Raw genomic sequence first — 26042 nt, 5'->3', positions numbered from 1 at the left:
GAAGGCAAATGGGATACCTTTATTAGCCTTATATGTTGTTATCAGCCAAGATATAGAGTTTAAGATCAAGGAGGTTCTGGAGAGTTTCAGTTATGAAGAGACTCAATTTGTTTTCCTTATAGCAAAGGAGATTGAGAGGGAACATGATTGAGATAAATAAAATTATGAGGAGGAGAGGTTGGGCAGACAGGGAGAAACATTTCCCCTTAATGGAGGGCTCAATGGCCAAGGGAAAAGATTTAAGGTAAGAGACAGGAGGTTTTGAGGAGATGTGAGGAAAAACCTTTTTACCAGAGGGTAGTGAGAAGTTGAAACTCACTGCCTGTAAAGGTGTAAAGGCAGAAACCCTCATAACATTTAAGAAATATTTAGATGTGCACTTGTCATGTCAAGACAGTCAAGGCTGTAGGCCAGGTGCTGGAAAATGGAATTGGAATAGTTAGGTGGTTGTTTTTGACCAGCATAGACAAGTGCTGTCGATCTCTATGAATCTATGATATATGCAGCTCACCAGTTTAGCTAAGACAGGAGTTCCAATATCAAATGGTAAAATTAACCTACATCTGTCAAAAGTAATGCATACAGTGCATTAAGCTCACTTTCATAATTGTGGCATGCAGCCCAGTGTTAAATGAGCTGCTGAGTGGCTGCACTTTCAACAATGGCTCAAGTTCCTACAAAGTTAACACCAATTAAAATTAATTCATGCTTCTTAAAGAGAAAGTGCATTCTGAATGCAAGAGTTCATTCAACTGGCTGGGAACCATTTTCGGAACAGGAATAATTCTGAGTAAAGTCATTGCAGACCAGAAGAGGGTTCCTAAAGGAACTAATGCAGAAAGATGAAAGGAAGAGAGAGCTGATCTATCCACAAAGGTCCAGGTGGTCCTCCAGGCAAACACTGGGAGCAACTGGGTCAATGCCAATGATTTAGTCATGAGGACCTGGATACCATGCCAGAAAATACTCAGTGATCTCAAAGAGTGGTTAGGCTCAAACACTTAATGTTCCACATGTCATATCCTACCACTGGGCTGGCAATCTCACCAACTGAATAATGTACATGCTCCATCATTCACTCATCAACAAATCTAGCAATCCACATTGACTGTATGCCCCACCTCATTCTCACACACTTGGCAATGCAGCAAGCCTCACATCCACCTCTCACAACATTCACATGCACATCATCCTAAAACATTGCAATACATTCTCTGTTACATCTTCCATCCTTTAGCAGTATTCCAGAAGCTATTGAAGTGACAGAATACCACTGTTTACAGAAGTCTTACATGTGCTTATAAAAGTCTCATGAAGAATATTCTGTACTATTGAGGGTAAAGAAGGCACCGTCAACTGTTTCACTGACGCTTGTGTGAATTTAATTTGGATGGCTCGGTGGCTCAGTGGTTAGTACTGCTGCTTCACAGCACCAGGGATTGGGGTTCAATTCGAGCCCTGTCTGTGTGGAGTTTGCACATTCTCCCCTTGTCTGCGAGGGTTTCCTCCCACAGGCCATAGATGCGCAGGGTAGATGAATTAGCCATGCTAAATTGCCCTTCGTGTTCATGGATGTGTAAGTTAGGTGCAATAGCCAGGGCTAACTGTAGAGTAATAGGATAGAGGAACGGGTCTGGGTGGGTTACTCTTCAGAGCATTGGTGTGGGCTTGAAGAGCCTGTTTCCACACTGTAGGGATTCTATGATTCTCTAGGGTCGGGCAATAAAGCTGACCTACCTACATCCTATGAGTGAATAAAAATAACCTGAACTCAGTTAAAGCAGCAAAAAAAAAGTCTAATAAGTCATTAGTAACACTCATATCACACATGCCCCAGGCAATGACTATCTCCAACAAGGGGAGAGCCAACCATCTCCCTTTGACTTTCAGCAACACTGCCATCAATTTCACACATTCATTCACCATATCCACCCGTTCACACCCCCTCCACAATACCCCCAGAATGACCATCCTATGGATAAACATTGATAAGAATTTGAACTGTACCAGCCACACAAAAAAAAATACTGTGGACGATGCAAGCAAGTGAGAAGCTGCAGGTTCTGCAACAAGTAACTCACCTCCTGACTCCCCAAAGCCTATTCCCATCTACCAGGGACAAGTTAGGACTGTGACTTCCCTAGACTAGTGGAGCTCTAATTGGACTCAAGAAACCTAATGCCACACAGAACAAAGTGACTCTCTAAATCAATATCCTATCCATAGCCTGAAACATTTTTTTTCCTCCACTGTTTGTACACAGTGGAAGTAATGTGATGCATTACTTGTGATGATCCCTGTGATGACAACTTCTTCAAAGTGTGAACCTTCTAGAAAGACAGGAACAGTGGACACATGGGATGACTGTCACCTTCCCCTTTCCAGCGAAGGGCACGTATCATCCTGACTTGCAGACAATCCCAGGATTTTCCCTAAGTAGCTGTTTTAATGAGTGAGATGACCCTCATCTCTAACAGTGATAAAACCAACTGGAATTAAAAGTCAATCAAGTATTTAAAAGGTCATCTGATGGGTAATTTGGTAAATGAATTCCCAACACCCATTTCCCTCAGAAGCAGTTGGCCAATCAGAGGTCAGCAAACATTATAAGGAGCATCTCCACTTCAAACAATCAGGAAGAGCCTCTATCACCATCCCTTTAGTGTCCCTTGGGTCAAACTCCTAAACCTCCTTTTCCAGTAGCACTGTGGTCATACCTATACTGAATGGATGAAGCAATTCAAGAAGGTAGCTCACTACCATCTTCTCAATGAAGGGGAGAAGGAATGCTGACAACGCCAGCGATGCCCACATCCCATCAGAGAACTTATAAAATGCTTCAAGAAGTATATGTAGAGACTTACTTGCCTCCATTGATTTTTTAGGTGTTTGTGTTGTGTTTTTCTGTGCAGAAGGTAGAGGGAAGGATTTTCATACAAGCAGGATATTAATTCATATATGAACATAGTAAAGATTCCAAGGAGGTGCTAGGGATGCTTAAAATAACTAGTAGGATGATGACAACCATGTTTTGTGTGCACATCCAGTGCACACAAGGTGTCCAGTTGCAAGGTCAATGAGTGTAAGACAAACGTTGCCCCTAATTATGAGCAAACCACAAAGAAATTTATCCACAGTTTCATCTTCAGTTTACTGCGTTGCTGTAGACATTCAGATTTTTCTGATGACGGTCCAGAAAATGCTTGTTGCAAGGTATTTTTTACTGGATGAATTTTGTTCAATAATCTCAAAGAAAAATTGATCTAATGTTTCATTAACTCATAATAAACTCCTCTTATGTTTCTTCAAAAATTATTTGAAACAGGCATTTCCATATTTATCAGAATTACTGTCAAAATCAAACCAATAGCTTTGGGTGCTAGAAAAGTCAATATTTATCTTTCAATTCTTCTGCAATGCTCAATGTTATTAGCAAAGAAACAACACTATCATGTCAGAGCTAGAAACAGCTTTAAAAGATGAGACAACTTTGGAATAGACTAAAAATGACAAAGGTTTTTGGCAGGGTAGTCAGAAAGCTTTACAAAAGAGATATGGGAACAAGATAGACACGTGGGACACACATAGACACATGCGCATATATAGCATTATCATTTAAATGAAGAGATACCAACTAAATTTGTGTTTCCATGTTGGGCAAGTTGTCTTTAGTAGTATCTTAAATTAGGCATGAGTTCCTAAGCTAATGCAAGAAAATACAACCACGTTTCCTTTCCTTTCTCCTGACTGAAATATAATTAAATATGTTTATGTGTATTGTATGCATTCCAGGGTGTGTTCTACCCATGGTCAACTACAACTAGTATTCAGATAAAGTGTTTAATATGTCCCAAGAGCTTTAGCTATCAAAGTTTGATACCAAGCCACATAAAGGAATATTAGGACAACTGAGCTGAAAAATTTAAGAAGTATAGTATCAGAGAAAAAAGAGGATGTAAGGAAAAGTAGTTTAAGAAAAAAAATTAGAGATTTGTCTCATTCCCACAGAAGGCATGGCTGCCACAAGTGGAGTGATTAAAATTGGGGATGTTCAACAGGGAGGGTCCACTTGCAAGAGTAAGGGGATACTCAAAGCAGATCTCCATCCCCTTCCCTCACTCTGACACTGAATACCTTTGAATGAGTGAGAACCACCATTAGCCCCAATCCCTGTGAGCCTTCAAACAGCTCCACATGTATTTTTTCTTTGTCATGTTCCTTGTATTGTGCACCTTCCTGCCCATCACAGCATTAACATCAGCAGTGATGAATAGGGTAATAAAGCGAGCACTATTTACCACATAAAGGATTCAGAAAAGATCATCCAAAGGTCTTCCCATTACAGATTTCATCACAGTGGAAGTGAAAAGCAACAGGATCCACACTCACCACTCTCCCTGCTGTCTTTGTGTACCCTCCAACCACCACAGAACTTGCCATAGATAAGAGATTTAAGGTCTGCTAAACTATCCTGCACAAGGAAATCCTAAACCAAAAATATGCCCCAGTTAGCAAGAACTTTAAGTTCTTGACTGAACTCTCATCAAACTCATATACTTCTGAGGCCTAGAGAGCAGGTGTTCTGATCCCTCAGTAAGTAGGATTCTCATGAGTGAATTAAGAAATGTGGAAACAGAAGCCACACTGACAGGCAACAAAATATTAACACTTCAATTTTGGGGATGGAGAGACAGAGAATTAAAATGAAATTACCCAACATACTACTTACAGATTAAAGATACATACCAAAAACTGTTCGAGCTGGAACCGATTCCTTGTTAATCCAAAATGACACTTGAGAGAGAATAACCGTCATAATACAGGGTATGTAAGTCTGAATCATAAAATAGCCCATTTTCCTTCTCAAGTGAAAATAGACTGTCATCACCACATATTCTCCTAAAAAATGAAAAAGAACTTCATTCCACGAGCATTAATTTGGATTTAACTTTGATTAACTGATTTGGATAGAAGTACATGAACAATCTGGCAATAATTATGTATTATATAACAAAAATAAATCTTCAAAGTGTACTCTGTTGTTCAGAGATTGTAATGCTTGTTTAAGAATTCCATAAAGGTAGGCTTTTACCTGTGATGGATTTAACTGTGCCACTAGAAACTGTTTGTCCAACAAGGTCATATTGCACCAAGCTAGAAGACTCTTTAGGCACCTCCACTGATCGTTCAGGACCTTTTGTCCATGTGTATATTATTTCACTTTTAGGATATGCATCTAAAACATATAAAAATACTAAACTTATAACAATATTATATAAATTTTTTAACAACAAAATAAATATATGTAAAAAGACTTATTCAGCATAGTTTATTTTAAAATTATTACATAGTTGTCTAAATATTCAAGACATTTTATGATAGTGTGCAAATCTATTTTGGTGTTAATGCTGTGATCTAAATAAAGGGAAACAATACTTAAGTACAAGGAAAATGATCATTCCAAATCCAGGAATAATTATTCTGCCTTTTTTTATCAGTTCACAGTATAATCAACTGCTTGCTCATTTTGTTTGTTTAATTTCTTCAAATCAGTTCCAAGCATGGAAATAAGATATTAAACCTTTTCCATTTTAAGAAATTAGAACATAGTTGAAATTTCATCTACAACAAGCACAAATATATTTCCCCAAAGGTCACAAGAAAAATTGACTTCTTATTAAAATATGTGCGCGATTCCAAAGGTTAAATAAAATATTGAATAGTACCAGTGAAGTTCTGCATGTGAAGCCAAAAACAGGGTCAACTCACAGCTTCCAAACTTAAGGGGACAAGCATGGCCATCCATTGGAAAATCAACCAGTTTCATTGGACACTCTGCACTAATGGTAAGTCTAAAATTTAAAAAATGAAAATCACATTAGATTATTTTAAAAATTGGAATTAGACTCTTTCAGTACTTTAGAAATGGTACTAAGCACACCTGACTTTATACAATGTGCAAATCCTACCTCATGGTGTACAGAATTGTGCCATTCTGCATTATTCTGAATAGCTTATTTGGAGCGGTCATATTATGGGAAATTGATTTTTTCCCGTTCCTGAAGAACGTGTCGGGTGTCCAGACTTTAGTGACCATCATGTTATTGAGACGAAGAATTTCAATCGGGCCGTCGTACTTCAGTCTCTTGTCCACCCAGGTTTGGCGGAAAAACACATCCATTGTGTACTCCTTTGGAAGGAAACAGGGCAAGAAGCACAAAAATGGATGACTGAAGTAAAACACTGTCGTCTAACGTGTGAAGTTGCTTTAAGTAAAAATTTAGTATTATAGCGTTTAGTTTATTTGCCAGAGCGGCATTATGTCACTGTACAATGTGTACTGTTCCTGTGTAAAGTATTATTTAATTTTCAGCCGCTTTCAAAGCGCTACACAAAAGGACACAGGGCTAGAATCCACATGGGCTACATCATGCAATCATATTTATCTTTTTTGTTTCGTTTTCTCTTCAAGTAAAATGAATGGTGTGGCATTATTCCATGCATGTGGTTTATTTTCGAGGTAAATGTTATTACATGGTATGTATTGGCTTATCTATGGACATTTGGAATATGTTGATTCCGTGTTTGAGTATTAATATTAACCGCACACGCCAATTAAAGATCATTTTGCAAAATGTCTGAAGGTGGAATGCCCACTTGAAACACTTAATTTTAAACGTGAAATCCTACCATCTCAACGTCAGACACTGGCCCAAAACTCGTTACGTAGATATCTGTTTTCACTTCAGTCACAGTACCTGTGGAATATAACATGGCAACCGTTTTACCATCTCAACAGCAACCTGTCCCACAGAGGTGGCCAAGTGGGCACTTGGATTTTCGGTTACTCCTAAATACTGGTGTATGGAGCAGTCTGCAACCACCCCTCTGTTTCCCACACATTTGGTGTACTCTCTCCAAGTTTTATTGACAGTAATCACCAAGTTACACGCTTCGGGTTCCTTTCCTTAACACAAATGCGCACGAATTCAACTTTGCTAGTGTGCCTTTCTTGCCAGGGTGCGTGCACACCTATAGATGTGTTCGGATAAACCCCCTCCCGAGCAAAGCCCTTCGGAAGGTAGGAACTGAGAGAAGCAACAAGATAGCGGGATGCACTTCTCTTCAGCACTGATCTCCATATCAGCTGTTAAAGGGCGGGGGGGGGGGGGGGGGGGTCCTCGGTGATATGACATGGGCTTGTATCTTTATCATCGCTATCTACTCTCGGCCAGCCAGTCCCCTCCCCACCCAGCAGCCCCCCCCCCCCCCCGCCGCTTCCTATTCACGGCGCCTTCGTGTTGATCCGTCTAACCCCCTCCCCTCTCTCCCCGCCCCAGGGTAGATTAACTGTCCTGTTTATAATCATACTCGAGATATAAAGCTACAAACAGCCACCGTTTAAAAGAAAAATAAACACAAAATGCCAGAGCGGCCAAGATGCTCTGAGGAGTCAAACTGTAAAGGTCGGAAATAAATAAATGTGTAAAATTACCGCCGAATCCAGGTCGCAATCGGTTGTCATAACCGTCCAGGAGTCTGTCCAGTATTCGGGTAAAATTCTCTGGATATAATTTCTCATCTTTCTTGGTTTCTGGGGAGCTCTCACCGATACTGAAAGTGAAGACATGAGCCTGGTGAGACCAGACAATGACAAGGCGGCAGCTCCTGACCGGCCACCTACTCCCGATCCATCTTTTTGAGTCCCCCAACGCCGTGCTAAGACACAAAGCAAGAACATTGGCTAAACAATTGGGAGAAGGGGCGGCCGGGCCACTGTCCTTCCATTACTTACCACGCTGTCACGTAGATAAAGTAAAGCAGAGTGGAAATGTAACTGGAAGACATCCTGATCACAGACTCCTTGGCAGGAACCATCTTTGCATGCCATACTTTAAGCCTCTTCCCTTTCCCCGCCGCCGATTGCCTTGTCCTGAGGAGAGACCACAGCCGTGAGAAAACACAAGCCCCATGCGCACACTGGTGTTTATGGAATGCTTCCCTCCCTCTCCTTCCCTTCCCTCCCCGCTCCACCCCACCTTCCCTCTTCCACCACCACCTCCTCCTCCTCCTGGCAGCCTTCACTAAGAGGCGAAGGCTCTCGCATCAGCCTGACTGACCACTTCCCCAAAGCGTTTGGCAGGCGCCGGAGCTGGTAGCACAGGGTCAGAACTGAACCGCAACTTCACATCAGCGCGGAGAGATCAGCAACTCCCTCTCTCACCTGCTGCATGGAGTGGTGGGGGCAAAGGGAGGGGGTGCCAACTCTAGCTGCTGGCAATTATAAGACACACATTTCTGCTTTGAGATGAACACGTAGAGATGAACCAGTTCCTGTACTTTTTTTTTGCACAGGCGCCTTGCGATAGTTTTGCGGTCAAATGAATGGATAGAGATCGATAGGCAGCTAACCTGGGATTGGATCTGTTGTCACTGGTCTGCCCACGACTGATTCTGCTGCTAGTACTGAGCTGCTTTTTTTTCAGGGTTTTGCCTGGTGTCCCTTATCTCGGCTGTCCTCACTACCGGCTAGGGGAGTGCACAGTTTCTGTCATTCGGGCTTGTTGGAGCTGACCCGACGATATGAGGGAACTGAGTTCTCTGTCCTTGCTCAGCTCCTGTGACCGGGGGCTCAGAGTGGACCGGTTCTGCACCAGGTTAAACCCCATGTTTGCACTAAATCGAGTCACGCAAAGACGTTGCATAACGAGCAACCTGGCTCTCTGGAGTTTCATAACCGTGTAGCCCGCATCAGAAACGGCTGGGGAACAAACACAGCGCCAAATAAAAACCCTCTCACGTTGTCTCATACATTTCACCTCTTGCCCAGCTATGAATCAGTTTGTGGTACACAATAAATCATTTGGAGTATTATCCAGCATTGGTTTCAAGCGTGCCTTTGCCAATTGAGATTAAATGTTGCATGTTCCAAAGTCAAACAGTCAAATCACAGCTATGGAAAAAGTAAGCAACATGTATTTAACATTGCCTCTTCTTCACAGGGTTCAAAGAATGTGTCCATGTTATTCTGTTTAAAAATAATACTGTCACAAATCAAAAAGAGAGTTTCCTGATCTCTCTGCGTCTTTTGATGGCTCGTCATCACTTTTGACCGTTATCAATTTTAAAAGCTTGAATTGAATTGCGTGGCTCCTCTGTCAGAATGAAATACGCCCCAATTTCGCAATTTGTATCTTTTTTTCAGGGTAAGTACACAATACCATTTGCTGCCAACAACGGCTCAGTGTTTCGGATGGTCTTTACCCACTGTTCAGTGAAATGGTAACATTGCGGTAGACCTTTGGATAAAGCTTTCCTACACTGGACCAAGGCACTGTTTTCAATGTCATTCCACCTTCCTGAAGCAGTCTCACCACCTTCATATAAATTGGAGCCACGCTCCGTTCTCCCTGTTGAAGGTAATTCAGCTAACACCGAGTTGAGACCTTGTGATTTAATTAGCATAATAACAACCCTGTAATCATTTGAGAGAGAGAGAGAGAGTAGGGGAGAGAGAAAATACCTTGAAGGGTCTGATTGTTTGAATATTTTGCAAGGGAAATTGTTTCCACAGCTAACAGTGTTTGATGTTGTGGAAGCTGCGCGCATGCGTAGCGCCTCGGAATTATTGTACTGCTTTGGACTAAGTTGCATTCCTTGAATCTTCGCTGAAAGAGCTTTCAATAATCAAAGTTAGGAATGTGGAGAGTTCAGGACAGAGGATGCTTCGGGATTTTGTCGATCCCCGTGATGGTGGCCATGGTTTGCTATGCCCAGAGGTGAGCTGTGATCTCTAACCGTTCCTTGCCATTGTTTGTTTTCTCTGCTTTCACATTTAGTGCCAATAAAATCCACATTTCTCCCCTCCTCAGAGTTAACGAGTCCAACAACATGTCATATGTGAAAGACACCGTGGATAACTTGCTGAAAGGATATGACATTCGATTAAGACCAGATTTCGGAGGTAAATCAGCTCCTCTCGGTATAGTCCCATGTATCTGTGTATAGTTCCTGTTCTCCAGCAGTCAGTAACTAACCAAATAAACATGACTTACTGTATATACATAATAAAGAATAACTACAGCAGTGCAACATCTGCTGCCCGCGGTGATGTGCACCGATGTATATATATATATTTTTTTAAAAAACGTGGATTGCAATATCACAAGTAGACAATGTATTGTTTACCTCAAGGTCTCCCTGTGGACGTTGGTATGAACATAGACATTGCCAGCATAGACATGGTCTCTGAAGTCAATATGGTAAGTGCACTCTTTAAATACCGGTCTGTGGAAATGAACTCTACAAGCGTGTTGTTTTAAATATATTTATCTATTTGAAATGCGTAATCCCCCATTGTTCCCAAGGACTCGATGCTGGTCGTGAGTGTAGAGCCGTTTCCCGAATATTGTATTTACTGGAGTTACATGAGTTTGTTCGGTAATTGAAACAATAACTACGTCGCTGTATACTACTCCCGTGTAGACGTGGCTTCCTTACCTATGGATGCTAAAATCTACTCAAAGTGAGTAGTATTATAATAAGGCGTTTAACTTCCTAGAATGTATAATACCGCCATCTGGTGATTATAATAATTCACTACGTTTCAGTGCCAATGACAGACCATACCCAGAACACGATTATTATGCAGAGGGGCTTTAATGGCATGGACAGATCATACACCTGACCCGAGTTATCTAGAGCCTGCTGGTGCCAATAACGGAATGTTCCAAATAACACTAGTTGCAAACCCCAGCAACAGCTGCGACTTATATCCCAGTTTCACAGTGGATCTAATCCAGACTACAAGATGAAAGTATATATTAGCAAGAAAATAGTATACACACCTGTAACAAGGGATGACTCCTGTTAATTGAAAAGTCAAGGTGAAGGGCAAAATTCAGTGCTGCAAGACCAGCAACATGATTGAAAGGGTAAAGAAAAGAAATTGCCAACTAGTGATGGATGATGTCTAGTGTTTTAGTGAAAAGAGAAAGACTGGAGGAGTGAAAGGACATTAGGTCATATGGATGAATTGAAAAGTTGCAGACTTGAACCATGAATCTTCAATGTAAAATATCATGGAGGAGATTATAAAATAAGGTGACCATATTTTCATATCTATGAATAAAAATAAGAAAGATTGCAACTGAAATAAAGGAACTGGAGCTAAGTAGAGAGGAAGAAATCTTTTATCAGACAGATCACTTGATTTTTGACAACAGTGTGGAGGAATGCCATTTTCAGATGTAAAGATGCATTACATTTTAGACAAATGAAGGAGATTTAAAAAATTTTGAAAGCATTGAAGAAAACAGAGGGTCTATTGCATCTTACACATTTGTCATTATTATCTATTATGGATAATTATGAATCATTTTAGAGTTGTATACATTTCAAATGCATTAATACAAAAAACCCTCAATTTCCTTTGCTACTAAATTTATAGAATTATATTTAAAATAGAGGTTCCATTCAAATTCAAAAAATAGCACTACTTGTAATTAGTGTCAGTTATATTACAGATAAATAGTTATCATTCTGCATGAATTCCATTGTTTGAATGAGTTTAACAAAGGGCAGTTTACTTAGGGGATGCAAAGGACCCATAACCCATCCCTTATTTGATGAATTTGCCTATTTCAGAAGGTAAAAGATCATATGAATATATTTCTCAAGTCTAGTGTTTTACTGTTTTTCAGGTGTGAGTACAAAGAAAATGATAACTCACCAACTAATTTTCTGACATATTTTAATTATATGGGTTATAATAAGTGATGGAGGAGACATAAATTGCTTTTGGGGTCCATGAACTCATGAAAACATTTCTAAGCTATATATTTATATCCTTCATGCACCTTGCAATACATTTCTTTTCCATCTGCACTAACCGTTAAATTGTTGTACTGTACATGAAATCCCGTAGATCATAAACCACACCTGTGTACAACTTTGGTCTTGTTATTTAAGGAGATGTATTGGCACTGGAGGGGTTGAACAGCAGGTTCTCGGTTGTTTTCAGAATTCAGAGGGTTGGTTAATGATTGAGTAGACTGGGACAATATTCATTGGAATTTAGAAGGCTGTAGGAGGATCTTACAGAAACATATACAACATGAAGGGAATAGGTAAGATAGAATCAGGGACGTTGTTTCTACTGAAAGGTGAAAGTACAACCAGGGGACAAAGCCTCAAAATAATTAGGGAGGGATATTTAGGATTGAGTTGACAAGGGACTTCTTCACCCAAAGGGTTGTGAATCTGTCGAATTCTCTGCCCAGTGAAGTAGTTCAGGCTGCCTCATTGAATGTTTTTGAGACAAAGATACATTTTTAAACAGTAGGGAAGTTGAGAGTTATGAGAAAGATGCTAAAGGGTCAGCGTCAAAAAGTGTGGTGCTGGAGAAGCACAGGAGGTCAGGCAGCATCCGAGGAATTGAGGGTTATGGTGAGAGGGCAGGTAAGTGAAGCTGAGTCCATGAACATGAATGGTGGTGCAGGCTCAATAGGCCAGATGGCCTGCTCCTGCTCTTATTTCTTACGTTCTTATGCTTTCATAACAGAGTGTATTACTGATTTTGAAAACATAAGCTCAATAAATTAGTGTTCCACCTTCATAATCAAGGTATGAGTATTCAAGACACTTCACTCCATCTCCTAGTGCAATCATTTATAAATCTCTCTTGCCCTCTTGTTGACCTAGTTCCATGTCAGAGAATGATCAGGGAGAAGGTAGGGCCGATCAGGGATAGCGGAGGGAACTTGTGCATGAAGTCTGAGCAGAAAAGGGGAAGCTCTAAATGAGTTTTTTGCTTCAGTTTTCACTAAGGAAAGGGAACTTGTTGTAAATGAAAACTTAGAGGAGCTGGGATACAGTCTTAACCAGATCAAGATTGATGAGGATGATGTGTCAGAAAATTTGGAAAACATTAAGATTGATAAGTCCCCAGGGCCGGACCAAATTTATCCTAGGCTGCTCCGGGAAGCAAGAAAGGAAGTTGCTAAGCCGTCGGCAAGGATATTTGCCTCCTCACTCTCCACGGGAGTCGTATCGGAGGATTGGAAGGAGGTGAATGTTGTTCCATTTTTCAAGAAGGGTAATGGGGAAATCCCTGGCAATTACAGACCAGTCAGCCTCATGTTTGTGGTCAGCAAAGTTGTGGAAAGAATTCTGAGGGATAGGATTAAAGGCAGTCAGCATGGTTTTTGTAAGGGGCAGGTCATGCCTCACAAATCTTATTGAGTTCTTTGAGGAGGTGTCAAGACAGGTCCACCATGGTCAAGAAATGGATGTGGTGTATATGGATTTCAGCAAGGCATTTGATAGGTTTCCCCATGGTAGGCTAATTCATAAAGTCAGGAAGTATGGGGTACAGGGAGATTTGGTTATCTGGATTCAGAAATGGTTGACTGACAGAAGGCAGAGAGTGGTTGTAAATGGAAAGTATTCTGCCTGGAAAACAGTGTTGAGTGGGGCCCTGCAGGGCTCTGTACTTGGGCCTCTGCTCTTTGTAGGTTTTGTAAATGACTTGGATGAGGAGGTTGAGGGGTGGGTTAGTAAATTTGCAGATGACACAAAGGTTGGAGGTGTTGTCGATAGTATAGAGGCTTACTGCAGGCTGCAGCCCGACATAGACAGGATGCAGAGCTGGGCTGAGAAATGGCAGATAGAGTTCAACCTGGATAAATGCGAAGTGATGCATTTTAGAAGGTCGAACTCGAATGCTGAATATAGGATTAAAGACAGGATTCTTGGCAGTGTGGAGGAACAGAGGGATCTAGATGTGCAAGCACATAGATCCCTTAAAGTTGCCACCCAAGTGCATAGGGTTGTTCAGGAAGCGTATGGCGTTTTGGCTTTCATTAACAGGGGGATCGAGTTTAAGAGCCATGAGGTTTTGTTGCAGCTCTACAAGTCCCTGGTGAGGCCACACTTGGAATATTGTGTCCACGTCTGGTCGCCCTACTATAGGAAAGATACAGATGCTTTGGAAAGGGTGCAAAGAAGGTTTACCAGGATGCTGCCTGGACTGGAGGGCTTGCCTTATGAAGAAAGGTTGAATAAGCTCGCACTTTTCTCTCTGGAGAGAAGGAGGAAGAGAGGAGACCTGAATGAGGTGTACAAAATAATGGGAGGAATAGATAAAGTCAATAGCTCGAGATGTTTCCCCAGGGCAAGATTGACTGGTATGAGAAGTCATAGTTTGAAGATATTAGGGAGAAGGTATAAAGGAGACATCAGAGGTAGGTTCTTTACACAGAGAGTTATGAATGCATGGAATGTATTTCCAGCTGTGATGGTGGAAGCGAAGTCATTGGGAACATTTAAGTGACTGCTGATCATGCACATGGATAGCAGTGAGTTGAGGGGTGCATAGGTTAAGTTACTATACTTTACATTAGGATTAAACCTCGGCACAACATTGTGGGCCCAAGAGCCTGTTCTGTGCTGTACTTTTCTATGTTCTATGTTCTATGGTCTAATGTTCCATGGAGTAAATAGACATAAAGGTAGACCATATAGCTGTTCAATCCTGCTCCACCAGTCAATAAGATCAAAATACTTGTAACTATTCTGAAATTTCTTCCCTGGATGACTATGTCCAATACTAATCAATAATCATGATTACAATGCACACAAGCATAAAGAAAGTTTCAATTCAATTTATGGTAATGTGATAAGCAGCTGTAAGCTCATTCTTTTCATGGATCTTATTTACATTAAGATTAAAGTGAAACTTAGAGATTTTTGGAAAAAATGTCAAGTGATAAATTAATCCTGAAAACTGCACAGATTTAAGAAAGAATTACTCAGTGAGAAATATTCTTCAATGCCTGAATTCATATATTCATCAGTTAAAAGAGCGCAAGACAAAAGTAAGAAATAAGGCCTGTTGGGGGCCGGCAAGTGAAAGTTTCAAAGCCAAAGGTGACATACACCCAAGGATCAGCATGGGGGATTCTGATTGCTAGAGATATTTTACCTGGAAAAAAATGAGACAGGAAGTTTCATGGACATGAATGTTTGAAAGGTGGCATTGAGCTATGTGATTGTTTCAAGAGTGGATATCGAGGACATTGGAGAAAATTGCTGAAGTTCAGTAGAAAAAAAATCCATAAAATTGTAGAAAGTAGGTGCAGGAGTAGCCCATTGAGCCTGCTCCACATCCAATATGAACATGACTGGCCTCTATCGCAATTCCTAGTTTTCCCAAACCCCTTTGATCCATTAAGAATGTAGAAATCTACCTATTTATTGCTTCAATATGTCCAGTGACTTGGTCTTCACCATCGATTGGTAGAGAATTGCATAAATTTTCCACTCTCTAAATCAACAAATTTCACCTCTTCTCAGTCTGAAATAGATGGAGGATCAACCATGATCATATTGAATGGCAAAATGGGTTCAATGAACAAGGTAGTCTACTCCAGCTACTATTTTCTATATTTCTACATTTCTAAATGATTTACCTAAGACTGTGAACTCTTGTTCCAGACGCAATCCAATTTATATTATCAGCTTGAGCCTCAAAAAGAGTATAAGAGTGAAGGTGTAAAGAGATTATGTGAGGAGACTTGGAGAAAGTGAGTAGTTGCAAATACTTGGTGTCAGTGGTGGCAGAACATGGAAGTATGGAAATGGAAACTTGGGTGGCATCAAGCAGAGAGAGAAAAAATGCCTGGCTATTAATGAGATGGAGATGCTAAAATGCATGTGTGGATTAAGAAGAAAGAACAAAATCAATAATTAGTACATCAGAGAGTCAATAAAAATTATAGAACCTTCGGAAAATGTAGCAAAGAAGAGATTGAAATTGTACAGTCATTGGCTGCAGAGAGAGTACACAAGTTGAGCCAAGTGATGAAGAAGGAATTATCTGGAAGAAGGAGGAGATGTAAAATGTCACCAACCAACCTTGTGACGACGCCAGGTATAACGAGAGAGGAGGGCAGAAAACATAGTAAAGCCACTTCTATAAATACATATTTAAACAAATGTAATGTTTCAAGGAGTAAGAAATAACATAATAGTACACATACAAATCAAATTGAACCAAAAGATCAGATAAAGTTCCTCAGGCCTGCCTTCCCCATTTCAGTATCTCCTCACAGGACTGTCGGCAAATTTGACAACGAATGTGAAATGAGGGATTAAAGTCTCATATGCTTTTGGTGCTATTACAGCACAAAATCCAGAAAAATTTAATTATCAAATTTCAAATTCTATACCTTACCAATGTACTGCACCATATTTATCCAGAACTCATTAAAGTTTAAAATCTTCCAATCCTTTGATATATGACATTGTTTCCAGCTATGGTCTAAAAGATCAAAAGTGCTGAACATTGTACATTAGGAAAAAAAGTAAAACAGCAACATACCAAAACAGGTTTAAATTTTGTAACAACACAAGAAAGTTTGATCAATAAGTAAATTAACTCTTAAAACTGCAAATCATCTTGAAAATGCTGAACAATTTTGTCTGTACCAATACCTACATTAAATTTGGAAATTGTAAAGTGAGTATTGAAATTATATTCCACAGAATTCAAGTAAAATTATTCAGCTCCTACCCAGCAACAAATTGGGCAGTGGTCATGTGCCTATTATCAGTTAAAGTATTCACACTGTGTTCCAAAAGGTTCCTTTTGATAAGATCTACATTTATATATATATATATATATATCAACCATGGAAATTGTTCAAAAATATAGTTCTGATAAGGAAGTGCATATTTTGTACAGTTTATTTAAAAGTAATGAAACAAAGGAAGCAATCCATTTGTCTTCATTTGTACTCCATACTAATCTGCGTATGTTTGTAAATAGACAGCAATTAATTATAACATCTTAATGAAAAGGCTTTTAACATTGACAAATCATTTTGTAAATAAGATAGAACTTGTAATATAATTCACCAAGAAATATTTCAAAGTATAAACAATATATCTCAAACCAATGGCCATCAAAATTATTTTCATTACATTGAGAATTGAGTTGGGAATTGGCATGCACTGTATTACATTCATTTGTTGTACTGCTGATATATAGATATATATATATAATGGAAATAGAGCTATAAACATTTATTCTGTCTTCATAGCTAGCAATAAAAATATAATGTTAGTCTTACATTTGGAGAAGAGAAAGATTCTAATATAACAATATTAGAACAATTGTATTGACATTACCATAACGAAAACTAATGTTTTTCAATTTTACTCTTGAATTCAGGAAAGGCCAAATATATTGCAGTTCTGGAATTTATGTAAAGGACATAAAGCAGCAGTACCCTTTGGATAATTTTTTTTTAATTGTTCATTTTGTGGTGCATTTAATTAACAAACTGTTGTTTTCTCATGTACAAGTCACAGAGGCTTTTTGCTCAAAAGTTACTCATACAGTTTTAATTGGCTGAGAAGTTGATAAATGGAATGAAACATTTCATTAAATCATAAAATAGTCGAAGCACAGAAGGGAGTCATTCATCCCATCTTGTCTGTGCTGACCCTCTGAAGGAGTAATTCCCTTGCATTTTGCCTGTAGCCCTGTAAATTATTCCTTTTCTCATGATGATCAAATTTCCCTTGAAAAGTTCCAGTTGACATTGGTTCCAGCATCACACGCTGTGAATTCCAGATGCAAACCACTCACTGCATGGCATTTCTTTAGTATTTTGCCATTGCTTCTTTTGCCAATTGCCTTAAATCAGTACCCTTTGGTTCTTGATCCTTCTGTGAATGGGAAATTTCTCTATATCTATTCAGTCCAAATACCTCATGATTTAGAGTTTCACTATCAGATGTTGGTGGTGGAGGGAGTATATGTTTGTGGATGTAGTACCAGTTAAGCAAACTACTTTGTCCCTGGATGGTGTCAAACTCCTTGAATGTTGCTGGAGTTGCAATCATCCAGGCAAATCGGGAGTATTCCATCACACTCCTGACTTGTACCTTGTAAGTCAGACTGGCTCTGTGGAGTCATGAGAAAGGTTACTCACTGCAATATGCTTAGCCTCTGACCTGTTCTTGTAGCCATTATATTTACATTGCGAATCCTGTTGAGTTTCTGGTTACCTCCACGATGTTGATAGTGGAGGATTTGGCAATGATAACACTATTGAATGTCAAGGAGTGGTTGTTAGATTGTCTCTTATTGGAGATGGTCATTGCCTGCCATTTGTGTGGTGTGAATATTACTTGCCACTTCTCAGCCCAAGCTTGGATATTGTCTAGATCTTGTTGCATTTGAACACGGACTGCTTCAGTAACTGAGGAGTCACAAATGGTACTGAACATTGTGCAATCATCGGTGAACATCCTCACTTCTCAACTTATGATGGAGGGAAGATCATTGATGAAGCAGCTAAAGGTGGTTAAGCTTTGGACATTACTGTGAGGGACTCCTGCAGAGATGTCCTGGAGCTAAGATGACTGACCTGCACAAACATGTTTCTATGCATCAAGTATGACTTCAAGTGCCAGAGAGTTTGCCCCTGATGCTCATTGATTCCAGTTTTGCAAGAGATTCTTTGTGCCAAACTTGATCAAATGCGAACTTGATGTTAAAATTGATTGATCATTGTTAAGGCTGATTCACCATTGATTTTTGTTTAAAATAACATTTGGCTCAGTAATAAGCTTTCAGGAAGGAAATTTTTCATTCCTACTCGGATTGGCTATTGTCTGACTCCAGATCCAGATCAATGTGGTTCACTTTGAACCCCATCCCCCTCTAAAATGGCACAGAACGGCATTCAGTTCAAGTGTATTTAGTCATGGTCAACAAATTACAAAAAGAGTAAAGGAGAAAAAGTGGCTGCTTAAGAATTAGTAGTCTCCCATTTAAGACTGGGATATGGGACTTTTTTTCTCAAAAAGATTCATAGGTCATGACATTCTCTTGAGGGTAGTGGAGGCTTAACTATTTAATATATTCAAAACTGGAATAAAAACAAAATACTGCAAATGCTGGTATTCTGAAAATAAAAACAGAAATTGCAAGAGAAACACAGCAGGTCTGGCTGCATTGGTAGAGATAAAAGCAAAGCTAACATTTTCAGTCTATTACAATTTTTCTTCAGCATTGTCCTTTGCAGCCCAGTCCAGGTTTACCCCCGATTCTCTCACACATCCCAAAATAATCCCTAAAAGCAATACTAAATCAGCTCCTCAAACAAATTAATCCTAATTTAGTGAAGCTCTCAAATCCCTAAGACCTGATTTTAAGTTGTGAGAATGTAAAGCCCTTGCTCCTGCAGCATTTCTTTCAGCCACAGTTCCCTCTGCTGTGTCCTTCCTCTGTACTCAGTTGCACATGGTACGATGACGCTTCTAGAGCTTACTGCTTTTGAAGTCCTGCTTGCTACTTTCAAACTTAGCTCCCTAAATTCTGACTGCAGGACAAAATGCCACTTTCCATCGATGCTGTTGGTACCAATGTGGAGCACAAATGCTGACTGTTTATCTTCTCCCTTCAGGGTGCTTTGCCAATATTCAGTGATGTCTTTGATGCAGGTCTGAATTCCAGCGTGGATTTATGTCAGTCACTATAGAGATATTTGTCTATTCCTCGAACTATTGAATGTCTTGTCGTTAATTTCCTCTTAGCCCCTTTTTGTGCCCCCTGCCATTGGTACAACTGGAACAGCCACGGTTAGATCGAATAGAACTAAATATGATTTAGAGAGTGAAATGAAACCTGGGTATCCCTTTAATTCCTGCCTACTTCTCTTCACTGCTTGATGGTCACTCATTTCCTCTACCCTGCATACTCTGACATTGCAGTGTAATGACATGTACAAAAATGTAACCCACAAAACTCCCAACCTCACAGGAACGCCACAGTTATGCCACCATTGTTCAAACTCTGAAAACCAGACACAATTTGTTTTGTGCATCTTATTCAGAACACAGTAAATGTCCTCAAATTCCCACATGGAACAGGATTTGCACTCTGAAATAACTTCACAGATGCTGATATCTTGTCACCCTTTATTTACACTGATCCAGCTCCCTCAGAAACAACTCTCAGAGTGAACAGAACTTCTGACACTCCTGTTTATTTATTTTCTTCTTTGTTCTTTTTTCAGTCCCCTCCCTAAAATGGAGAGTCCTTCACCACTGATACAGTTCCCTCAGAAGCAGCTCTTACAGTGAACAGTCTGACACTCCTGTTTATATTTTACTCTTCCCCCTAATACTGCTGTTTAACAGCGGTAGTGCTCATTTTCCCCAACATGCATGTTGTGTGTGTGCAGGTGTAGGACACAGCGAAGAACAAACAAGTGTGTGAATCTTTATTTATATTCCACCATCAGGAAGAAGGAAACATCCAAGTGGCCAATGACAAGCAGTGCTCTTCGCAGTGGGCAATGCTGCATGGTCAAACAGTGGGCAGGGATTAAATCAAAATAGAGCTGGACGGAAAAATAATATACTCCACTCCCAGAGGTGCCCACATTTCCCTGAAAATCTCAAGGGCGTTGGTGGACACCGCGTGCTCCTTCTCCAGAGATACCCAGGCTCTGACATAATCATAGAAGATGGGCAGGCAGTCAGCCCTAACAACCCCCTCCAGAGCCCACTTCTATACCTGCTTATGGCCCCTTTGGCCATGCCCAGGAGCAGACCCACGAGGAGGTCCTCTGACCTACCCTCCCCCCTCTGCACCAGGTGCCTGAAGTTCAGAAGTGTGGGACTGAAGTGCAACCAAAAACAGAGAAGGAAGTTTTTAAGAAAATCAGGAAAGGGGTGCAAATGCCCACACCCAATATATACATGGTCCACAGACCCCACAGCACCATAGAACAAGCATTTGGGCTGGGAGTCCGTGAACCATCATAATCTGCAGTTTCAGGGAACAGTTGCAAGCAGCACCCTCCATCCCACATCACCGAGAGAAAGGGGGAAGATTTCTGTGCAGAGGGCCCTCCACTGGGGATCCCCACCACCCGATAGCAAATGGGCACACCAAGGCATGTCCGGGCAGTGGATGAGGGAGAAGAGGTGGACGGTGTGCAGCAGCGGTCGATACAGGGCCCACCGTTTTATGTCCCTAAGAGGATTAACACAAAAACCCTGGCTCAGGTTGTGGGGCACAGGTTCCTGGGGGAAATACAGGACCTTGGGGCTCTCTGATTGGACTAGATTGACAGCCCTAATCCAGGAACTCAAATTCTATGAGGTCTACCTAGCTGGCCCTGTTATAATCACTACAGTAGGCATTGATGAAGACTGAGTGATTCAACAATATATGAACAAGCAGCCATTAATTACGGTGGCTAAAACAATTTCAGCCATCTTCAGCCACGTGTATCAAGTAATGAACTAGCTGCTCTCCTCTTTTAAAGTCATCTGTATCACAGATACCAATCTTCAGACATTTTGATTCACTCCACACGATGTCAAGAAACAACTGATGGCATGGGATATTCCAACGCTATGGGTCCTGTCAACATCTGAGCAATAGTACTGAAAACTCATGCTTCTGAGCATGTTATGTCTTTAGTAAAACTGTTTGGCACAGCTACAATAATTAGCATCGACCCAACAATGTAGAACATTGCCCAGGTCAGTCCTGCGCACACCACATTGAACCCAGCCAATTCCTGTCCCCTCAGCCTTCCTTGTGATCATCAGCAAAGTGATGAAAAGTGCACATTCACATGGCACTTGCACAGCAATAATCTGCTCACTAATGCTCTGCTTGTGTCTGACTCCTGACCTCAATGCAGTTTTTGTCCAAAAGTGGAAATAAGAGCTGTAACTCAAGAGGGGAGGTGAGAATGACTGTCATTGGCATCATGGCTGCATTGACCAAATATGCCATTGAGGAACCCTAGAAAGGATGGAGTCAATGGGAATCATGGAAATGTCTCCACTGGTTCGAGTCACTCCTGGCATACGGGAAAATGACCGTGGTTGTCAGAGGCCAGTCATCTCAAGTTTTGGAGGATTTCCTCAAATCATTGTCCTGGGCTCATAGCTACATGGATAGCATGTGTAGGTAAATTGTCACACCATAGGTTAGAAGTGTGGAGGCAGAAAGTGTGAAAGGTGACTGCCAAGCAGTTCAAGAAAGTTCAAGGGTCATCTCAGGTTCATGCTGATTAATTGTTCTTTTTGTTTTCGGTACTGATTAGAGCATTTGTTTCTCAGAAATGTGCAGTCAGAATCAGGTTTATAGTAACAACGGTGGCTCAGCTGTACAGGAGGAGAGGAAGAAGAGGGATGGAACAGTAGCGATGGGGGAATATGTTAGTTAAGGGAACCTGCAGACATTTCTGTAGCTGTAGTCATGACTCCGGAATGGCATGTTGCCCCCTTGGTGACAGAGTCAGGCATTTCAGAGAACGGGTGCAGTACATTCTTCTGGGGAAAGGTGAACCACCAAAGGTCACAGAAACAGAGAAGATAGGAGCAGAAGGAGGCCATTCAGCCCTTCAAGCCTGCTCCACCATTCATTACAATCCTGGCTGATTGTCCAACCCAGTAGCCTAATCCTATTTTGTCCCCATAATCTTTGATCGCATTTGCCTCTAGTGCTATATCTAGCTGCCTCGTGAGTACATTTATTGGGTTTGGGTATCAACTACTTCCTTTGGTAATAATTTCTACTCCTCACCACTGCTCATCTCCGTCCTAAATGGTCTACCCCGAATCCTCAGACTGTGACCCCTAGTTCAGGACATGGGGAACATCCTCCCTGCATCTACCCTGTCCCTTTTCTGTTAGAATTTTATAAGTCTCTGTGGGAACCCCACCCCGACTCCGCATTCATCTGAACTTCAGTGAAAACAATCCTAACTTAGTCAATCTCTCCTCATACGTCAGCCACGCCATCCCCAGAATCAACGTGGTAAACCTTCGCTGCACTTCCTCGAGGGCAAAAGCATCCTTCCAGAAAAGGAGACATAAACTGCACACAATATTCTAGGTGTGGCCTCAGCAAGGCCCCGTATAATTTCAATAACACACCCCTACTCCTATACTCGAAAGCTCATGGACCAAGTCTTTACTATTGATTCAAGTAGATAGGGGGATGAGGTTCAGAAAGCAGATTTCAGGGACATAGGAAAAAGATTAAAAAGCAGTTAAATGGGTATGATTTAATTGCCATTATAGAAATATGGCTACATGGTAATCAAGGTTAGAACTGAAATATGCAAGGATATTAATCATTTAGAAAGAATCTGCAAAAAGGAAAAGGCTGCAAATGTGTTGCTGGTCAAAGCACAGCAGGCCAGGCAGCATCTCAGGAATAGAGAATTCGACGTTTCGAGCATAAGCCCTTCATCAGGAATAAATTCTTCATCAGGCACAAGATTAGCAAGAGTGGATTTTAGACTAAAGGAACAAGATGTAGAATCAGTTTGGGTGGAGCTAAGAAATAGCTCCATTGGGAGTTGTCTCTAGGTCACCACACTGTAATAGTTATAATAGTCAAGATTTTAATCAGGAAATTAGAGTTGCATGTAACATGGTTAACACAATAATCAATGTGACTGGGTTAACTAAATCAGCACTGATGCTGGAGAGGAGGTTTTCACCCAGAGGGTGGTGAATGTTTGGAGTTCTCTATGCCAGACAGCTGTAGAAACCCAATCATTGAACATGCTCAAAACTGAAATCAAGTGATTGATGACATCAAGGGATACAGAGATGGTGTAGGTATATAGAACTGAGGTAGATGATCAGCCATGATTGAATTGAAAAAAAAAATCTAATTGAATGATGAATCAGAGTTGCAGGAATGAATGGCCTATTAATTTGAAACTAACATACTGTTAAATTGCAATAGCCCATATAACCTTTTTCCATTGCATCTTTCACTGGAAATAGAAAACCCTGCATTTCAAAACAAAGGCTTTTCTAATTGATACTAATTCGTACAATTTCATAGAGCATATAATCAGTTAGGTAACACAACAGCTGTTGTCATCCTATATTGTGTTTGTTAAAATAATTAAGTTAAACAGCATCTTTTAAGAGATGTAATTAGTTAGTATTCTTCTCTGCATGTTTCAGCAGGTTGGTTTAATTGGTTGTTGTAAAAATGTCCACCACAGAGAGCAATAAATGGGTTGCCTTATCACTTTAAGACCTAACTCATACTTATAACAGCATCAGTGTATAATTCAATCTGACCAACAAGAAAAGACAAAAAAAGTTACTGAAGATTTATGAAAATAATGGTCTAGTTGTCATGAAGCTCCATTAGGTAAAAGACAGTATTACATTGAGGTGGCTTGAATACTTTCATTTTATGCAGGCACTGCTTTCTTTGATGCAATATGTTCACTTGTTCTCATTCTGATGAGTAATCACTTGCAAGATCTCAAAGTTGCTAGAAATCTGAACTGAAAGCAGACAATGGTAGGAATATTGAGCTGATCAGGCAGCATCTATGGAGGTAGGCATGCTGAATAATTTCAGCATTTTCTCTCTTCGTTCATTACCAAGAGGAAGTCTTCACCTAGGAATATGAATATTTCAAGATAAATGTTATAATATTTTGCTAAAATGCTATAGAAGAATAAGAGAGTCATAGAGATATACAGCACAGAAACAGACCCTTCAGTCCAACTCATCCATGCAGACTAGATATCTTAAATAAATCTAGTCCCATTTGCCAGCATTTCATACATATCCCTCTAAACCCTTCCTCTTCATGGACCTATCCAGATGTGTTTTAAATGTTGAAATTGTATCAATCTCCACCAATTCTTCTGGCAGCTCATTCCATGCACATACCACCCTCTGCATGAAAATGTTACCCCTTATGTCCCTTTTAAATCCTTCCCCTTTCATCTTAAACCTATGCCTTTTAGTTTTGGACTCCCTCACTCAGGAGAAAAGACTTGTCTATTTACCTATCCTGCCCCTCAGGATTCGATAAACCTCAACAAGGTTCATCCCTTAGCCTCCGACACTCCAGTGATAATAGCCTCATTCTATTCAGCCTGTCCCTCTGCCCAAACCTTCAAACCCTGGCAACATCTTGGTAAATCTTTTCAGAAGCCTTTCAAGTTTCGCAACATCCTTTCTATAGGAGGGAGACCAGAATTGCATGCAATATTCCAAAAGTGGCGGAACCAATGTCCTGTACAGCCGCAATGTGACCTCCCAACTCCTGTACTCAATTCTGTGATGAATAATGGAAAGCATACTAAATGCCTTCTTCACTATCCCAGCTCCCTGCAACTCCACTTTCAAAGAACTATAAATCTGCACTCCAAGATCTCTTTGTTCAGCAATACTCCCCAGGAGCTTACCATTAAGTGTATAAGTCCTGCCCTGATTTGCCTTTCCAAAATACAGCACCTCACATTTATCTAAGTTAAACTCCATTTGCCACTCCTGAGCCCATTGGCCCATTTGATCAAGATTCTGTTGTGCTGTCCTCTATAGCTCCAATTTTGGTGACATCTGCAAACTTATTAACCATAGCTCCTATGTTAACATCCAAATCATTTATTTAAATGACGAAAAGTGGTGGACCCAGCACCGATCCTTATGGCACATCACTGGTCATAGGCCTCAAGTCTGAAATGTAAACCTCGGTCTGCTACGTTCAAGCCAGTTCAATATCCAAATGGCTAGTTTTCCCTGTATTCTGTGTCATCTAACCTTGCCAACCAGTCTCCCATAGGGAACCTTGTTGAATGTCTTACTGAAGTCCAAATAGATCACGTTCACCACTCTGTCCTCATCAATCCTCTTTGTTACTTTTTTTAAAACCTCAATCAAGTTTGTGAGACATGATTTCCCACACACAAAGCCATGTTGACTATCCCTAATCAGTCCTTGCCTTTCCAAAATCATGTAAATCCTGTCCCTCAGGATTCCCTCCAACAACTTGCCCACCACTGACGTCAGGCTCACCGGTCTACAGTTCCCTGTCTTTTTCTTACCACCTTTCTTAAATAGTGACACCATGTTAGCCAACCTTCTGTCTTTTAGCATCTCACTTGTGATTATCGATGATAAAAATGTGTGAGCAAGGGGCCCAGCAATCACTTCCCTAGATTCCCACAGAGTTC

The 26042-nt window shown here is 40.6% G+C and overlaps 2 protein-coding genes across 3 annotated transcripts in view; one reads left to right on the top strand and one right to left on the bottom strand.

Moving 5' to 3' along the window:
• gabra4 (gamma-aminobutyric acid type A receptor subunit alpha4) overlaps positions 1-7890 on the bottom strand; it is a 51112-nt gene extending 43222 nt beyond the window's left edge. Inside the window, exons 1-7 of the mRNA XM_060831009.1 lie at positions 7796-7890; positions 7496-7614; positions 6691-6758; positions 5970-6190; positions 5770-5852; positions 5093-5236; positions 4747-4899 (exon numbers count right to left, since the gene is read on the bottom strand). Coding sequence (XP_060686992.1) covers positions 4747-4899; positions 5093-5236; positions 5770-5852; positions 5970-6190; positions 6691-6758; positions 7496-7614; positions 7796-7878 — 871 coding nt within the window. The 5' untranslated portion in view covers positions 7879-7890. The remainder of the gene's footprint in view (positions 1-4746; positions 4900-5092; positions 5237-5769; positions 5853-5969; positions 6191-6690; positions 6759-7495; positions 7615-7795) is intronic.
• A 1809-nt stretch (positions 7891-9699) lies between these two features.
• Positions 9700-26042, top strand: part of gabrb1 (gamma-aminobutyric acid type A receptor subunit beta1) — a 279986-nt gene continuing 263643 nt past the window's right edge. For both annotated transcript variants that reach the window (XM_060830997.1, XM_060830991.1), the window contains exons 1-3: positions 9700-9779; positions 9873-9964; positions 10195-10262. In XM_060830997.1, coding sequence (XP_060686980.1) covers positions 9700-9779; positions 9873-9964; positions 10195-10262 — 240 coding nt within the window. The remainder of the gene's footprint in view (positions 9780-9872; positions 9965-10194; positions 10263-26042) is intronic.

This window comes from Hemiscyllium ocellatum, chromosome 1 (genome assembly GCF_020745735.1).
Source record: "Hemiscyllium ocellatum isolate sHemOce1 chromosome 1, sHemOce1.pat.X.cur, whole genome shotgun sequence".
NCBI lineage: Eukaryota > Metazoa > Chordata > Chondrichthyes > Orectolobiformes > Hemiscylliidae > Hemiscyllium > Hemiscyllium ocellatum.
Note: the sequence above shows the minus strand (reverse complement) of the source record. Positions and strands in the feature narration are given on the sequence as shown.